Source organism: Pezoporus occidentalis, unplaced genomic scaffold, assembly GCF_034315485.1.
Source record: "Pezoporus occidentalis ecotype Australia unplaced genomic scaffold, CSIRO_AGI_Poc_V1 ctg70, whole genome shotgun sequence".
Lineage (NCBI taxonomy): Eukaryota > Metazoa > Chordata > Aves > Psittaciformes > Psittacidae > Pezoporus > Pezoporus occidentalis.
The window spans coordinates 4,654,459-4,673,231 of record NW_026916053.1 but is presented as its reverse complement, the minus strand read 5'-3'; the positions used below and the strand labels follow the sequence as shown (position 1 = coordinate 4,673,231).

At 46.4% G+C, this 18,773-nt stretch overlaps 1 protein-coding gene across 8 annotated transcripts in view; it reads left to right on the top strand.

Moving 5' to 3' along the window:
• MYT1 (myelin transcription factor 1) overlaps window positions 1-9,161 on the top strand; it is a 62,023-nt gene extending 52,862 nt beyond the window's left edge. For all 8 annotated transcript variants that reach the window (XM_062642027.1, XM_062642024.1, XM_062642023.1 and 5 more), the window contains 5 exons: window positions 2,219-2,440; window positions 3,367-3,458; window positions 4,286-4,389; window positions 4,508-4,651; window positions 6,322-9,161. In XM_062642027.1, the coding sequence (XP_062498011.1) occupies window positions 2,219-2,440; window positions 3,367-3,458; window positions 4,286-4,389; window positions 4,508-4,651; window positions 6,322-6,462 (703 nt within the window). In that variant the 3' untranslated portion in view covers window positions 6,463-9,161. The remainder of the gene's footprint in view (window positions 1-2,218; window positions 2,441-3,366; window positions 3,459-4,285; window positions 4,390-4,507; window positions 4,652-6,321) is intronic.
• The last annotated feature ends 9,612 nt before the right edge of the window (window positions 9,162-18,773 follow it).

Here is an 18,773-nt window from a genome sequence, read left to right as displayed (position 1 = left end):
GGTGGTGGAATGCTGTGCCATTAACCACCGACACAAAGGAGGAAAGGGCAGCAAATGCTGTTGTGCGACTCCCAGCTGCTGCACTGTTCACATTTGCTTCTTTTACTGCAGCCAGAGCCCCTGGTTGGGTGGTTGTTCCTCTCTATGTCTTCACCCAGGGATGTGTGCCCTGTGGGATGGGGAAGTCAGGGCTTTGCTCTTTCCTGCCTCACTCAGGGCTGGGACCAGTCAGAAATGAGCCCAGTGGCTCCTCCAGTGTTGGGTTCTTTGCTCATCTCAGTCTTCCCTCTGGCAGGTTAAAGCCATTCCCCTTGTCCTGTCCCTACAGGTCCTTGTCCAAAGCCCCTCTCCAGGTTTCTTGTAGCCCCTTTAAGCACTGGAGCTGCTCTAAGGTCTCTTCAGAGACTTCTCTTCTCCAGGCTGAACACCCTGTATACCTTAACCTGGTCCACCCTAAAAATGCAACTGCCAGGAAGGTGAAGTGGCAAGAAATGGGGTTGGGTTTTCTGACTATAAAGCTGGTTCTGGCCTTAGAGGCTCACTGTGGCTCTGCTGCTTGCTGAGTGTGGGTGCAGGTAGTGCCGGGTGGGCTGTGAGGGTCTCAGTGGCATAAGGATGTGAAAGCATTCCCCCTCTACCCCATGGCACAGGCAGGAGCTCCTCTGAGATGCACAAAACAACCCAGCACAATGACCCCTTCCCTGCTGCCTTCCCCCAGCTCAGTGCTCACAGCAAGGTGCGCCCGGTGCGGGTTTGCATTAAGGAGCTTTGGCTCTAATTCCCTCCTCCACCTGCACCGGGAGCCACTTGGAACCCAGCCGAGATTTGCACATCACCACCGAGGGGAAAGTCATCGAGTCCCTGTTGTTTCTGCTGTTCATCCCTCGAGTAATTTCCTACAGACATGACCGAACAGATCACCTCAACCTTCAGCCCAGCCCTGGCATCAAATGGGAGCATCCACAGGTGCCGAACTGATCAGACACTATTGGTGCTTCTCTTAAATAATACTAATAATTAAAGAAATAATACTAATAGCAAAGCCCCATCCAGCTCTTTCGCATCACGAGGCTCTGGTTTATTTGTTAACAATGAAAGTTAAATTAACAGTGTAAAATATGTAATGGGTGGGCTGTAATGGCTGCGTGCTAAACGCTGGGGTTTGTCTCGCTCTTGCTCTACCTCCACCCCCCTTCCCCATCCTTTTCCTCCTGAGGATTCAGTAATTTGCTCATGATCATATAAAAGCAATGATGTTATGAATTTACTGAGGATCCTGCTGGCAGGGATATTATAAGTGAATTGTGCTGCATTTGCAGCTGATTAAAATCAAGATCAGCAGTTTTCAAATTATCTTGGGAAAGGGCTGCGTGTACAGAGCCCCCCCCCCCTTTGCTGTCATCTCCCTTTTGTATGAAACACAAACAATCAGGGCAGTGAAATGCAGCTCATGATTTGCAGGAGCAGCTCAATGGGTGTTTTGCTGGGGAAACTGAGTCCCTAAGTGCTTCCAAAGCCAGGACACAGGGGTTATTTCTGCCATTTCTTACCTATTTCCACCTTCCCTTCTTTTAGAGCAACCTCCCTTGAGTAATAAACTTTAAGCTGTATTTCTTATTGACCAGTATCTTTACAAACAAATGCAAGCTACAGCAGAAACACTAATAGACACAAAGGGCTTTGTGGAACGGCTGAATTTAGTGAGTATGCCATTAGGTGGGGAGGATGCGAGCAGGAAGGAGATGCGCTTTAGAGAGGTCCTTATCCTCTCAGCAATCAGCACAAGTTGTGTCCGTGCTCCCACAACACCTCTCACACCTCCTGTATGCCTGAAACGGTGGCAGAAGCACAAGGATGGGAAGGCTGGTGAGCGTAATTCCCACTTTCATCCCCTTGAGAGCATAGATTTATCTCTCTGTAGCCATGGAATGTGAACCAAGAAGAGGAGGCAAGTGAGGCTGAGCAGTGCCACAGGGTCTATTTGTCTTGTCTTAACAGATACAGGCTCAGAAACCCTTCAGATACCTCATTGCACAGGTTGCAGCCTGTTGGGCTTCCAGGGCAGGAACTAGTTCATGGGAAGGGTTATGTCCCTGTGAGTACAGGCAGCGCTCCCACATCATATTGACTTACTGTAGGGCTGAGCGCTCTGGTTCCTGCTCATCCCCGATCTCCTTACTTCCCTCTTCATTCCTGTGCTGTAATTCCCTGTGCCCAGGTGTCCGGTTCCTGGTTGCGTTGGGCTTGGACACATCAGTGGCAAATACGCCTCCCACCGGAGCGCCTCGGGGTGCCCCCTGGCAGCCCGCAGGCAGAAGGAAGGATCACTCAATGGCTCCTCCTTTTCCTGGAAGTCATTGAAGAACGAAGGCCCGACCTGCCCTACCCCAGGCTGCGACGGCTCTGGCCATGCCAATGGGAGCTTCCTCACTCACAGAAGGTAAATCACAGCGTCGAAATCATTGTGTGACATTGCCATGGACTAACCCATCAGTGTGCAGATGCTGCTTGAGCATCGGCCAGCTCTACATGCAAGGCTCAATAGCTGGAGCTTTATGTGCTGACCTCACGTTGCTTTGAGGTTGCAATTTTCTACTTAGAAGTAAATGCATAATTGTTTTAATACTGCAATAGCGATAATCACGGAATCCCAGCCTGGTTTGGGTTGAAGGGACCTTAAAGCTCCTCCAGCTCCAACCCCTTCCACGGGCAGGGACCCCTTCCACTGGAGCAGCTTGCTCCAAGCCCCTGTGTCCAACCTGGCCTTGAACACTGCCAGGGATGGGGCAGCCACAGCTTCTCTGGGCACCCTGTGCCAGCGCCTCAGCACCCTCACAGGGAAGAGCTTCTGCCTAAGAGCTCATCTCAGTCTCCCCTCTGGTAGGCTAAAGCCATTCCCCCTTGTCGTGACCCTACAGGCTCTTGTTCAAAGCCCCTCTCCAGCTTTCATATAACCTCTTTAGCTACTGGAAGCTGCTCTGAGGTCTCCCTGGATGGAACTAGATTCAGCAAAATAAAGGAAATTGATAATATAATGTCCTTTCATTAGCATGCCAGACAGGACTTGGGTACCCCAAACAAAGGTTTCATACCACTCACCAGACTCATCTCACCTTCCTGACCTGGCATAGCCCCTCTTCTAGGAAATGGTGTGCTGTTTAATCTTCGCTCGAGAAAATTGCTCTCGCTTTATAAATGAGGAGTTTTGTGGCATTATTCATAAAGCAATTTCCTCTGTGCCATAAAAAGCTTTTACAAGAACCGTCTCACAGCATGAACTCCACCAAATGGTATGAGCTGTTGTTGGGAACATAAGCACCTATAAATACCAAAAGTTCATGAAACCCATTTTTAATTGCTTTTCAGTTTGTCGGGGTGCCCAAGAGCTACTTTTGCTGGGAAGAAAGGAAAACTCTCAGGGGATGAAATTCTCAACACAAAGTTCAAGACCAGCGATGGTAAGGACTTGTACTCCTTTTGCCTTGCGGTGTATAAAGGTCTTGGGTCCATGAACCTTTCTTTGCAGACCAGTGGGGGGGGATTCAACAACTCAAACCTGGCTGCAGGTTTGCAAGGATGACTTGTGCCATGAGCACCCATTCCTTGGGTTTCCTGGGTGTTGGGGGGTGGTACCAGCACCGCTCCTGAACGACACAGTAAAGAAGGAGTTTCCATAGTGAAATTCCAGGCAAGTAAAAAATGATGCTGAAGTAGTAGGTTTTTGTGGGGTTTTTAATCAAATATTCACTGGCATTTTTACAAACCCCTTGCAGTCGTTCAGCAATTTCCACCTATTCAGGGCTTTTAATCCTGAGATATTTCTGGATGTGGAATTTTGTTAGCGATGGCATTTCGCGTTTCCAGTTCTATTACTGAGGTTTCTGTGGTATCTGACAAGGTTCAGGCATTTAACTTGAATACTTCTACAGTTTGGAACCTATAAATACTTGCACTCTTCTATAAATACTCCTTTGTTTTATGAACTTCGTAATTTCTAATCGAGACATGCATTAGTTTGTCAAATGGCATCTTCCCAACCTTTGAGTGACCCAATTGACCTTGCAAGGGATGTGCTGGACCCCAACTGCTACACCGTCATTTGCTTTTGCATTTACATATTGACCTATTCAAGTGTCATTGAACTGTGATGATAAAAACCCTTGCTACAGAAAACACACATGTATATAAAGCAGGTGAGATGCGTGTCCTGTTTCAAGGATGCAAAAGCAAAGGTTACTTTGTGAGTAGTGATGTTGGTAACTGCCCATAATCATCTCTCCTGCAGTTCTAGAGAATGATGAAGAGATCAAGCAGCTGAACAAGGAGATCAGTGAGCTGAACGAGTCCAACTCGGAGATGGAAGCAGCCATGGTGAAACTGCAGTCACAGGTTTGTGTGCTTGGATGTGTATCCAAGCCCATAAACGCATGACCAAGCCCCTTGGGTGGATGGTGGTGGGTACCATCGCGTGAGGGTTGGTGACCCTGCCGTGCTCCTTGCTCTGCAGATCTCCAGCATGGAGAAGAACCTGAAGAACATTGAGGAGGAAAACAAAATCATAGAGGAGCAAAACGAAGCCCTGTTCCTGGAGCTCTCAGGGTTGAGCCAGGCTCTAATCCAAAGTCTTGCCAATATCCGCCTTCCGCACATGGTAAGAACCATTGACAGCGCTCACCCCAGCCGGCCCTGATGGAGGCAGCTGTGCCAAACCCAATCCACAGTAAGGGTTATACACAGTTAAAGAGTGGAAGAATTTCTCTGCGCACACCTACGTGTCCTTTATAAGATCAGTACTTTTGCCTTATCTCTGAAGCTTGCATTATATCTCCCTTTTGTTGTCATTTTTCTGCTGATCTGCCTTTGTAACTATTGTTCTGTCTCATTACATCTGGGAGCGTTATCGCAAAATAGGAAACTTTATCAAGGGCACCCAGCACCTTTTAGGCTAAGACAGCACAAGCAGAGATCAGGAGGGATTGGATTTCAACGTCAGAAAGATCTTAGAGCTCCTATTATAATGCAGGTAGTTTCAATTCAGTTTTGAATAGCTGGCAGCCAAAGAATAGCATTCTTAAAGAGAGTGTATTTTGCTTAATTTAACAAGGTCTCACAGCCCACAGCATGTTACCATAGAGTTACTGCAAAATGAAAAGCCTGCATTAAAATAGTAAAACCACAAAAGGCTATTAATTACCTTCCCTCTATTCCCAGCAATGTAATTACTGTTGTCAAAACCAGGTGTGTGGAGGGGGGCTCGTGTTGTCGGGAGAAGCTGTCCTCTCACAACTCACGAAGGCCGTGGCAATGATGCGAGGAATGAGCTTTTGATTTCTTTCTTTCTGCCATCTTTTCTCCTCTTTTTTTTTTGTTGGGAATCCTTTTCATTGGGGGTTGTATTTAAATCAGGGCTGGTTGGAGAGAAGCCATCCTCCAGCAGAGCAGTTTTGGATAGCATTCACCCAGCTGCCTAACTGGCAGAAAACCGCTCGCTGAGAGCTATTTTTTTGTCAAGTGTTTGACACATAAAGGTCAAATAAACTGTTCAGCAAATATTTTTTCATGGTTTCAGGCAACTCCAATTAAAGAATGCCCACGAGACTCATCTGCTCATTTTAGTCCTGCTCTTCTTCTTCCTCCCCCGTTTCTTTTCTCCCCATTAACTCCGAGTTAGGCATTTGCAAGGTTACCACCATGCCCCTCAAAAGCAAAAGCTGCACAGCAGCATTCAGCCCAAGGTGACCAGGCTTCTGTCCTAACTTTGCCTTTGATTCCCTCCGTGATGTTTCAGCAGTCCTCCCATGCTCCAGCCCTTCATTTCCATGCCTTAATTCAGCCTCGAGCCTGTCAATCTGCCGGCATGTGCTTAACCTGGTGCTGTTTATAGTTCCATGAGGGCAATGCACATAATTAAGAACCCAGTTAGGATCTGGCTGGAGCAGGGGTTGCACAATGAGATTTCAATACCTGCAGCACCACACGCTAAAAGGCTCCAATGTGGAGACCTTCGGCTGTTGGTACATACACAGATGAGGAGGGGAGATTTAGATTAGATATTAGGAAGAGTTATTTGCTATAAGGGTGCTGAGGTGCAGAGACGCTGTGGCTGCCCCATCCCTGGCAGTGTTCAAGGCCAGGTTGGATACAGGGGCTTGGAGCAACCTGGTCTAGTGGAAGGTGTCCCTGCCCGTGGAAGGGAGTTGGAACTGGATGCACTTTAAGGTCCCTTCCAACCCAAACCAATGCAAGGATTAATTGCAAAGAAACATCTCAGCATCTTCTTGCTCTACTTCTAACACTTTTATTTGGCTTTTTTGGTTGCAGGAGCCAATTAGTGAGCAGAACTTTGATGCATATGTGAACACACTGACTGACATGTACACCAACCAAGAGTGCTACCAGAACCCAGAGAACAAGGACCTGCTGGAGACCATCAAGCAAGCCGTCAAGGGCATCCAGGTTTAGTGGTGCGGGACAGAGATGAGCAAGCAAGATGGAAGTATCCCTCCAAATATTCAGGTTTACAAGTTAGAAAACTTGTTTAATGAATGAAAAAAGTCAAAAAGACAAAAAAAAAGGACCAAAATGTAACCAAGAGGCCATTTCTGAGATGTGGAACTGATCAAACTCAATGTTCTCGTTTACTTTAACTTTGGACCTTCTTGAGAAAAGTGGGATTTTTTTCTCTACCTGGATCACGAGGTAGATCAGGATGGAAGGCTGAATTCTCCAGTAGGCTGTGGGGCTTGGTAGCTGGTGAAGAGCAGGCATCTTTCCTGAGTTGCCATGCTCTTGCAGAGTTGATCCAAGGGTTAAAACGTTACAAGAACAGGGTCTTGTCTGATCCAAGACTAGCATCTGACTGGCTTAAACCCTCATGTTGTCTATGGTCCTATGTCCAGATCACCTACTCACACATGAATTATGTTCTGTGTTGCTACAAGTGCTGGAGCTGCAAGCCACCTGTAAATCTGAACCAGTGCTGGGCCTCCCAGCCCCGAAGTGTTCAGATCTCCACTGGGCATGGGAACTCTTTAAGTATTATAAAGTAGCTTATTTTTATTTTCTGAAAGAAATCTGAAGAGCAGTTCTGGATCTCCAGTGGAAAGCGCAATGGAAAAAAGGTTCTCAGGGAAGCTTTTGGAGTTTGCAACTACAGTATTCCTTTGTCTGTCTTAAATATGAGAATAGCTATTATGAATAGGCCAATACCAGATATTTCCTACGGAAGAATTCTTTAATGTGTCATGGTCCGGTGTATATGATTTTTTGGAAGTCTGTTTGGTGACAGTTCTGGTTCTTTTCATTGTTGGGATCACCCTTGCAGTGGCGCAGTACTGCCAGTCCAGAGATCATACATCGAATGCCAGAGAAACGGCTAAGATCACGATGAACAGCAAAAAAACCCAAGAAACAAAAAACCAACCAGAAGAGAGATGTCAATTAGCGGCCAGCAAAGTGCTTACTACCACCAATCGGTAGTTGATTCCCTACAGGTATCCGCAGGGCAATGGGTATTTTGGGGTTTGGTGTTCTACGCTTGCTGCAAAAACACAGCGCAAGCGCTGTAAAAAAAGGGAGGAAAAAAGAGTATTCAGGTATTGGGTATTCTTCCAAAGAAGCATTCTGTAAGCAGCTCAGTCCACGCAGCCCACTGTGCACTTAAAGAACAACTCAATGAATGTCTCTGCAGCACCCCGTGTGCTCTCCCCATGTTCGTTCCCATCTGGAGCTTGCTGTTCCCCTCCTGCAAATGCTTTGGAAGCAAAAAGGGGAAAAGCCCCCTGATGGGTCCCAGCGTGGGGCGCATCCTGCATCCCACATCCCTCCCAGCAGTGGGGCGGGCAGAGCTGGGGTGGATTTTGCTGAGCCCTCCTAAAGGCACGACTGTGGTGTCATTTTGAGCCCAATCCTGCAGATATTTGGGGTTTAGGGTGTAATCCATGATTTGGACTTGATGGAAAGCTCCCCAGTGACTGCAGCAGCCACTGGGTCTGTCCTTGGAGCTCACGAGTGACTCAACTCATATTGGCTCCCCTGTTGAGCTCAACAGGGCAGCTGGGGTGGGTGGGTTTGCTCATGTCCGTAAGTGTTTGCAGGATCAGACTTCAGGAGTTCACTTATTTTAGAACCCATTCCAAGTGCAAAAATAGAAAAGAAAGGGGGAAAAAAAAAGAAATAATAATAATTTGAGGTGTTAAAAACACAACGTTCTTAACATGTAAATAGAGTCCAAATTGATTGTGACTGCAATTCAGTTAGTATTTAAAAGTAGAGAAATTGCACTTCCTGGAAGAAAGAGAGGGGAAAAACCCATAAGTAGTTAGTTTAATTATCCTGTAAATTATTTAATTTTGGCAAGATGTATGTAATTTATATTGACAACACCTTCTGTTAACTTTTTTTTTGCTATTTATTTAACTTTTTTTATTTATTAATTTTCTACTGGTTTGAAAAACTGGACACTGCACCATAGGAAAAAAAAAAAAAGAAAAAGCAAAAAAATAATAAAACCTTAAAATTTAAAACTTTTGACCGTAAAAAAAAAACGGATATTCCAAATAAAAAAAAAAAAAAAAAAAAAAAAAAAAGAACCCCTATCTCCAACTCCTACTTGGAATTTTGATGCAACCGAGTTATTTTTTATATATTTTGTTATTTATTCTTTTAAGGAAGGGAATTTTTTTAAAGATATTTTATACCTGAGACCTTTTGATAAGTTTTTGGTTTGTTTTTTTGCGGGGGCACTTGAGGGGGGGAGGGACGGTGGGGCAAAAGAGAGACCTTTTCAGTTCGATCTTTCTTTTCCATTCCTATCGTTTCAGGCACTGATAACAGGAGATGAGAATCGTGTATTTATTATTTATTTAATATTTAAGTCGGGGAGGGAGGGGGGGAAAAGCATTGACCTGTGCTCTTGTTGTATATTTATTTTGTCGTTTGTGTGTTGGTTACGTGATGACTGAGTACTTGTTTCTGTGAAGGAATACTGTTCCTATTTAAATAATAAAGAGTCACATTGAAAGTTATAGCAGGCTACATGTTATTCTGTGAAAACGAATACTGTGATCTACTTTCCTCAGGAAATGTACTTTGCAGACAGAACTTCCTTATGTACTGGCAGGGTTATTTCGTAATAAAACCCAGTTCTGTTTGTGACTTTAGTTCCTATGGTCTTTCTTCGAGCTGTTGCCAGTGTCCCCAGTGGGTTCCATCCTTCTGCACCGTGGCTTAGAGGGTTGGTGTGTTCCCCCACCTTGGAGCTGTGGACTGGGGCTGCTCACCCCAAACGTGGCTCTCCCCAGTGACTCAATTCCGGGGTTAAAGGGAAATTTAGGCTTGGATTTTCTGAAGACTTTGAAGAATAAGGAGTCACCATGCAGCCATGCGGGCACCTAAAATCCCACTAGTCCCATGATGGGGAGAATCAAAAGTGCAAGCAAAGGTACGTATTTGTTTAGTCATAGAATCATTTAGGTCGGAAAATGCCTTAAGATCATCAAGTCCACCGCTAAACCACGTCCCCAAGCACCACATCTACGTGTCCTTTAAATCCCTCTAGGGACAGTGACTCCACCACTGCCCTGGGCTGCTTGTTCCAATGCTCGACAGCCATTTTGGGGGAAGAAATTATCCCTAATGTCCAGTTTAAATGTCCCTGGAGCAACTTGAGGACTTTTCCCCTTGTTCTATTGCTCGTTACCTGGTAGAAGAGACTGACCCTGACCTTGCTACAACTTGCTTTCACGTAGCTGTAGAGAGTGGTAAGGTCTCCCCTGAGCCTCTTTTCAACAGGTTCCCAACATCCCCAGTTCCTTTGGCTGCTCCTCACAAGACCTACGCTCCAGAAGGTTGCTGGAGCCCCTTCCCCAAGGCAGGGGGCTGCACCCTGCACCCCTAGCACTCAGTATCCCTCAGATTTCACAGCTTTGTACTCCCACAAAGCACACAAGCAGAGGAGATGCCATCGGGAGCAGTGCAGGAAATGCCAGCACTGGGATGGGACACGGAGACGAATGCTTTCCCCTCCTGGATGTACAAAAAAGCCTCATCAAATTTCTCGCTAAGGTTTAGCTAAAATGCTGGGAGATGGCTTGGTTTGGTCGACAAGATTTCCTCACTTTTATCCCCCTGACTCTAATGTTCACAGATTTCCTTCCTGGAACAACGGAAAGAGTTCATGCCTGGAAGCTGTGGCAATGAAGAGGATTTCTCTCTGGTCTCTGTGTTGGAGATGTCATTACTGGTTGCCGAAACTGCTGTGCTGCAGCTGTAGCGTCCAAGGTGAAATCAGGTAAATCATGTTAAAGCCATTCCGAGCTGAGCGAGTTGGGTCAAACGGGAGTTTCAGGCAGGTTCATTGCCAAGAAATTCAATTCTCTGATTAACTAAGCTGAACTTCTCTGACTGTCCCCACACAGAGGCACACGTGCTGCTGGGTTACAGCAGGAGGTGATGCTCACAAATACCCAGAGGTGAAAGGCAGAGTAAAATGGAGCCAAAAGGGTAAAAACTGTAGCCAGAAAAAAATAAAGCAAAATTTGGGGTAGAAAGATGATTTCTTAAAGCCTTTGCTCAAGCTTGTACGTGGCCACGGGTGTTCACTGGAAGGGTTTTGTCTTCATTCGATGTCTGCAAGCTACCCTGGGCCTGGACAACTGGCAGAGGCTTAAGACAGGCTTATGGGATGACTGAGGAGAGGTCCTCCAGGTTCTTCTATCAGCATCTGCCTTTCCTCCCTCTGAGCGGTCAGGTTTAGGACCTGCTTTGCATCCCCAAGCCGTGTGGTCCCAAATGCCTCAGCAGAAACAGCCTTGGGAGCAAGGACTGAGGGTTGAGGAGGTTTTGTCCTCTCCACCAAGGACTGCACAGCTTTAAAGGAGAAAACCCCATGGCTGGCGCACTGTTTCTGAAGGGCATGTAATTGTTTTAGGGGGGGTTCAGTAGACTTTGCACCACCGAGCAGCTCCTTGTGCCAATATTTGCTTATGATGATAGAGCTAATAGACATGCTTGCTTGTCCTTTCTTAACGAATTGCTGTGCTGTATAATAGAGCAGTTAGATTTGTATTAAACTGCAGCTTTGGGAGCCATCACTGTGAGATGTTATCTTCTCTGAACTGGAGTCCTTTATCGCAGGGAAGGGAATTGAATTGGTTTAAGATGGCACACTGTCAGTTTATAGGTGTGCTTAGGAGAGCTCTTAAGCCTCCTCCACCATGCACAGGGTGAGAGCTGGCTGCAGAGGAGAGCAGGTCTTTTGCTTAAAGGATGTAAGTGGAAAGATACTTGTCAGCATATGGTTGCTTCTAAACATGTTGATAAACCATTGACCAACAAGAGCAGCATCTGGCCTCACTGATGGCACTGTTAATTGTAGCTGCCAATGACCCATTCCTCCACTCTTCTGCTCAAGTGGTACCTTCCTCTTGTCAACATTTACCGAGTCTCTCCCTGAGAGACTCAGCCTCTGCCAATGGATTTTGGATGTGTGCAGAAAAGGGTTTCTTTCCCAGTCTCATTTTCTCTCAGTTTTGGTCCCCCTGCTCCAGAACTCCTCTGGGTGAAGTCTTAATGTTTGGTCCATCTCACCCTGCTCCCACAAACCTGAGAAACACACAGCTGGCTGGTCAGGAAGGGGTTGCTGGGGAGAGAAGGAAACCTGGCTCTTGAGAGATGCCATTTGGCATCAAATTCACTCCCCTTGGGCTGCAGAAAGATGCTGCTGTGGCTGGGGAGCGATTGGATGGGCTGGAGATGACACTGCAGTCAACAGAGAAGCCCCTGGCTGGAAACTGTTCCCTTCCCAATCAGCACTGCGCACAGCTTGGTTGGATTAAAGGCTCTGGCCAGCACTTGCTAACACACTCACTTCTCCTACACTTTTATGGGAAGATATATTCTGAAACGACCTTCTCTTCGTACAGAAGGGCTCCTGGGATTGAGGCTGTAGGAAAGCACGTGGATGATGCATCCTTCAGACAAATAGCTCTCGTTATTCCAGATGCCTTCATCCCTGTCTTTCCGTGGGATGAATAAATCACCAATTGTAAAAATGGTGAGATCAGATTTAAAGACACTTTCGACTCTGTCAACAGGGAAGTATAACAACCATTAAAGCCTGCTTTCATTTATATAACTGCAACGCTCTTCTATTTGAATGGCAGCGAGTATCTGTGATGATCTTAAGAAACATGAGCCATGAAAGGATGAAGCAAGGACATATGCTCTGCCGGAGCTCCAGGACTAGTACAAAGGGCCGGACCACCCTAGGAGGACCTGTCCATGCTAAGATATGATGCCTGACCCTGCAGCATCATGGCTGTCGTTAACTTGGTCATGCCCATATTGAAGCCAGCGTATGCCAAAACTTCTCCTTGCCTCTTCCTGGCTCAGGAGTCCCAGAGTCCACCCAAACTGAGCAGGAGGCAGCGGACTCAAACAGGGGCTAACTTGGCCCCAGCACTGCAGAGGAGTTGGCTTTAGCCTGAAGCTCATCAAGTCCAAGATCAAGGATCAGCTCCTCAGGTCTTGCTGTTTGCCAGAGGACTCCTTGTGCTTCAGCATTTAATAACCCAGCCCAACCATGCTGAGGCTGTTCAACAATTAACTAACATAAATCCAGAAGCTAGATTAATAAACAGCCTAGTCTGTCTACAGCAGTCTACAGGGTGGAGAGATAAAACTGTAAACTATTTATTACCAGCTTGGGGATGAAGTCATTAATTTAATAACTACCCATTGCTTTGCTTCTCACACTTGTTAGCAGTCTGAAGGTTACAGAAGATTAGGTGGGAAACTTACTGCCTCCCTGCTGAGAGGAGCCTTCCCCATGAACGCCAGAGCCCAGCTCCCATCTGTCACCCCACGATGCTCCGAGGTGGTGAATCTATTACTGTGCTGCTTATCGAAATGAGACGAAACAGAAGTTCTGCTGGCCACATGGCAACCCCCCATGGAATTTAATGAGGACGCTGCCCTTTGTGCACCAGGCCATTCCCAACAGCTGGAGACATGAAGGCAGGAGGATCTTTGTCGGTGTTCACCATGTGGCTCCCACAGCAAGTCTGAACCCAGCAGCATCACAAGGGCAGGAGCCTTTGGAGACCAGTGCATTGGCTGCCTCCTGTCCTGACAGGTCAGGACCATTGTCAGACCTTCCCTCATCTGTGGTTTCTCAGTGAGTCTTCACACTTCCAAAAGAGGGAACATGGGTGTTAGTTCAGTCCCTGCAGTGATCTGATATCACTGGGGAGCATCCAGGACTTAGATGTACACATCGTCTTTGCAGTGATTACGGATGGAGTCCCCTGATGAGCGTTCCTCTCCACTGACAACTGCAATTTGCAGCGATGCTGCAGAAGAACTCATGAATAAGGGAAGGTGTCTGTGTGCCCTTAGCATATTTTGTCATCATTTCCTCTAGGGACAGAAAAGAGCTGTCATCTGAACCCAGAGCACAGGGGACAGCGTGAGATTTTAGTGGCACCTTAAGCAAGGTAGGGAGGAGAGGGAAAGAGAGAGACAAAATGCTTATGAATCACAACAGACCTGCAAAATATTTCTGTTGCTACCAAAAAAGCAACCATCGCTGCAGCATGATAACCTCAATTTTTCCTTTGCAACAGATTAATTTGCAACCATCAGCACAAGCATCTTTATCCTGACCATGCTGTACTCCAGCACGCTTCCAGCAAAGGCAGGGATAACGGCAGAGGCCCTACCCCAGTATCATGTCATCGCATTACCCTTTCATTTCTCTTATCAATGCCACCATTCAGTTCCGCTCCTTATTGCCAGCCTTATCACAATGAGCCAAGAAAGTGCAGAGCAGCAGCCAGGAGAGAAAGGGAAAAAAGGCCAGACCAGGTGAAATTCTGATGTTGTCAGCTAAAATAGTTTCCAGATGAGCTCTGCCCACAGAGAAGCTGAATCTTGGTGATTTAGTTGCCAAATTTTACATCTGCTCCCTCTTTCCCCATCTCTCCTCTCGGCTGCGAGCTCAAAGTGGAGTCCTGACACTGCAAAGCGTTAATAGAATTAGTCTCCTGCTATGAACTGTTCACTGGGGCTTGTTAGCTCAATTGTTGATGCTAAATTCTTATCAGAGCCACCTAAAAGAGCATGAATCAAGGAAGGCTGAATTCCCTGCCCGAGATTTAATTAAACCCCAAGTAAAACTGGAAAATCACTTTGAAAAGAGAAGAGACGAATGCAAAATGCTTTTCATCGCTTAACTCCGCATCTTCGGCGTTCAAACCCTGAGCCGTGATTTCAAAGGGAGTTTTGCCAGAGCAAAGGCTGAGTGAAACACAGACAAGCCTGCCCTCGGTGCCTCCTTTAACACAAAGCCCTGATGCTCACCCAAGGTAAATGACATATGGAAACCCACTGGTTCAGGCCTCCTAAAGAACAGGACCCACAGATGCAAAGCAGTAGAATGCCCTTGCAAGGGAAAGAGAGATCTCCTTGAGTAAGGTTGTGTGATGGTATCGGTTTATGGATTTGTATCTATTTTCCATTTGCTGTGCAAAAAGTCTCATGCATCAAACTATGTATTTAGTAGACAGAGAGAAACAGTAGTACCGGAGTTGGTACGACCTCATGTGGGATACTGTGGGTAGTTCTGGGACTTCTCTTTGGAAAAAGAAAGGATTAATTTCTCCTTGACCAGGTGTGGGACGGACTGACAGGGTGATTAGCAGAAGGAGAACCTATCTTAGGAGAGGAGATTAAAAGAGCTTGGCTTGTTTAGCCTAGAAAAACAAAGGTTAAGAGGGGATATGATTACTCTTCATAAACACCTTCAGGGTGGGAGGAAGGGGAATGATTTAAGTTCAAGGATAATACGGGTGGGAGATCAAATGAGGCGCATCTTGGCCAGGAATAAATTTCCATTGGAAATCTGAACGTGTTTCCTTATTGCTGGAGAAGGGAGGTTTTGTCAAGACCTTCTGAGCAGGACAGCCTAGCCCCAAGGACACACATTGAGCCTGGGCAGCCCAAGAGGCAGGTCTGCAGGTAAGGACATGTAGGACTACCACAGCCAAAGCAGCAGCAGGAAAATGGGACGTGGCTGCCGTCTTGTGGTATTTCTATTATTTATGAATCCATAGAATCCATTGATTTTATTTAATCCATGAATCACTTGAAAGATTCAGGAATCATTTTCTGCCCCCATAAATATGCAAAGCTTGATTTTTTTTTTTTTGAGGGTTTTATTCATCAGTCCTCTCCTAAATCATGGCAGATGGGTCACAATGAGATGGAGAGAGACAGGACACTGAACGGGGCTCACTGGGGCTCCTGGCAGCACCGAGAAGGGATGAAGCACCTCGCTGTTCTGTGTCCCCAGCAGCAGGGACCTCCGGTGATGCTTTCTCTCATTCTCAGGCTTAGCAGTCTCCTGGCTACTTTCCTTTGACACTGCAGTTAAGTGAGATGAATCCAGGTCTTTACAAGTCCCTTCTCCAAGTGGCAGTGGTTATGCACAGTGCAATACAGTGGAAATCAAGACATATGTTCTTCCTCTTGCTTCAGCAATTACTCACAGAGCCCTCTGATGAAGTGAGGCAAGAGGAGCTTTAGGACACACACACATACATCTATATCCTGTGCATGGGCAGGAGGATCTCAAGTGATTTGCTGTCATGTTGAAACTCAAAATCAGATTTGCAGAGCTTAGGTACACAAAACAGCCTGTCAACACCAAACACAGGAGCTTGCACAGTCTGAAACAGAAAACCAAAGAAAGGTATGAAATGTATTTATTTCACTAACTATATAGATGAAATATCATTATATTATACATTAATACATACATTTCATCTGTAGAACACAAATGAGGGGATTTATCTATAATTTGAACATCTTATTTTTTCTTTAAGACTAAAACTAGGAGCAGTTCATGCACGAATGAGCTTTACTTTTCAATATTCTCACATATTGATCACAAACTGGTTTTCTATTTCAGTACTTCATAGACTTCAACAGTCAACTATAAATCTAGTAATACCAGTGGAAATGCATTATGTCTGAGTGTATTTACATTGAATCTATGATTCTATTCATACATAGAATCTATGATTCTATGATGCATATATGCATAGGTGTGTGTACACATATATAGTATATGTTTCTGGAACTCTTCAGGAAACCCAATAGAGCATATGTTGGAAAATGCTAAAATGAAAAGAAAATGGTGAAAATAGAACCATCTGATTTAAAGCTCCCCCAGGTTGTTATTTATGTGACTCATCCTGTCACTCACAAATTACTCCGTTGACTTAAGCAACCGTCTATCACACAGCTGCAGGTCAAGCTTAGGCTGCTGGGCCCTGACTTGGTGCTAAAATGCCTTTTCATTCTCTGCTCTTTCAAATAAATAAAACCACCCCATTTTAAATGACTGTCACTAAGACGGACTTTGGAAGTTTGGTCATGTCAACGGGTGTTTTCAAATGATGTATAAAAGAAATTGGGTTTAATAAAAGGAGGAAACTGGGAAAAGAGGGAAATAAAGGAAAAGCAAGAAAAATCACAGCTTGCTCTCAGCACTTAAGTAGCTCCGTTAAGGAAGGATGGAGACTTAATTCGCACTGGTAAGACAAGAGCTGGAGGTTGCTCAGAGTAGGGCCAAGGTTGCACTGTTCCAGTGAGGGTCCCTGCCCAGGAGAAGATGCTGAGTTGCATTCTCCAACCCAGCAGCAATGCCTGTACTGCTGGAGACACCTTGTGGTATGTGGATGAGAAACAGAATAATGCTGGGATTTATCCGGTGTTGCCAGGCCCTGCTTCCCAACCCTGCTCTGCTGTTTCCTCTCTCAGAGGCTGCTGAGGCTCCTCAAGCCACACACACTTGCAGACAAGGCAGATGGAGGAGCTCCTCTCTATTGCTGACTGTTCCTAATCTACTGCTCATGCATAACAAAGCCCCAGGTGAGATGTAAGGATGAAAAGAAGGTCTTTTTAAAGCGCAGGGATAGAAGTAGATCAAAGAACCAGCAATCACAAACCCAGGAAGCACCCAACCATTCTGTTTTATTAACTAAGAGTATTTTTGTGACATTATCAGGCATCTTTTGGTTTCCTCCATCACCGGACCCGGGTGCTGTGACGTGCAGGGAGGTGTTTTCAGCACTAACCACGTTTTCAAAGAAGCCAAAGGGGAAAAAGCTTTGAGGGGAGCAGGGCCATTGGGTGCCAGTGGGAAGCTGGGGGAGCAGCACCCAAAGCACAGCCTGGCTGCACTGTTCTGTTAGCACACATTTGGGCCATGCACTCCAGAGATGTGTAACGAGTTAGAGTGCAGAGAACAACCTGTCCCTTGGGGGAGACAATCTCCCTCCAGCTATCCCTTTCCCATGGCTGTGCCCCCAGATATGTCTGGGGTGCAGGCAATGAGACGGGGATTTGTAGTGGGCAAGTGTTTTCCCTGTGTGTGTCTCTCAGCTCATTCCAGCAGTTCTCCATCGAGAGGCTGCCTCATGGCCCCTGCCACTGAAATCCAAGGAATCCTGAGCACAACTTGGTACTCAAGGCATTCAGGAATCCCTAAACCACTCCCCCCTGGCCTTCTCAAGGACTGGCTGCAAGAGCAGTTGCTGCCTCCCCATCTTCCCCCTCTGCCTTAGGAGCAGCCTGCAGGGAGGCACAAGCGGTGCCCCCCTCTGCTGCAGCCAGCTCTGCCTGCAGCACAGCTGCTCTAGCAATAATGGGCCACTTTTTAGGCGGCTTTTGTTTCATTTTAACCATTTTAATGCTCAAAATAAACCAAGCGCTATTTTTCCAGCCGCTCCAGCAGCAAGGGGAGCAGATGCTGAATGGCAGCTTTGGAATCACACGTGTGAGGACTCTGTCTGTCCTGCGTTTGCATTGCCATCGCGCCTGAGTGCCTTCTGTATTAAACAAGACGAGGCGAGCGCAATCACCGCGTCCTGGTTTGGTTGAATCAGCAAGGAGGAGTTCCAGGGCTCACTCCCCACCAACAATCCCATTCTCCCTGGCAGCTGTCTTGTGCAGACCTCCACACTATTACCCGTGCCCATTTGCAGAGTCTGCTGTTACCGCTTTAATGAAGGGAGCTGAGATAATCACTTAAAGCATCAATAAATCTCTGCTGCTGATTCACTTTCTCCTCTCCCAGTCTCATTTACCACGGTAGTTATTTTTTCCACTGTGGGCTTGTTGTGTCTGGAGGGAACAGCTATTTCCTTCTCTCACAATTCACCTCCAGACAAGTTAAGAAGCCTCCTGTCAAAATGTGGTTGCTCCTTTCCATTTTATAGAAGCAAGTCCTAGGTCTAAGGCCAGCTCAGACCCTCTTGCTCCATCTGCAGCTGCAGGGGTCACAGAGATCACTCAGCCTCAGCCAATGCTCTGTGCATCACTTACAGATGAAGAGAGAAGTGTACTTTTAGAAGGTAATTCCCCTCAGTCTGAGATAGGTGACAGGAGCCACCTTTTCCCAATGTCCCTGATTCCCTGCCATCGGATACTTTAAGGATTCAGCCAGACAGGGTGTCGGGACCTTGTCTAGACAAGATGATACTTGAGGTCCCTTCCAACCCGATACAATTCTCTGTTGGTTACAACCAAGAAGCCAAAACAGGTGGGTAAAACCTAACTTAGGTGCCTAACTCTCAGCCAGATCAGGTTAGAGGCCAGGGATCCCTCCACTGCACAAAGGGTCAGTCTCCCAATACTCCATGCTTCCTTCCAGCCCCTGCAGTCAGGTGAACACGCAGCTCACGTATTTCCCTCTAGGGAAACTCACA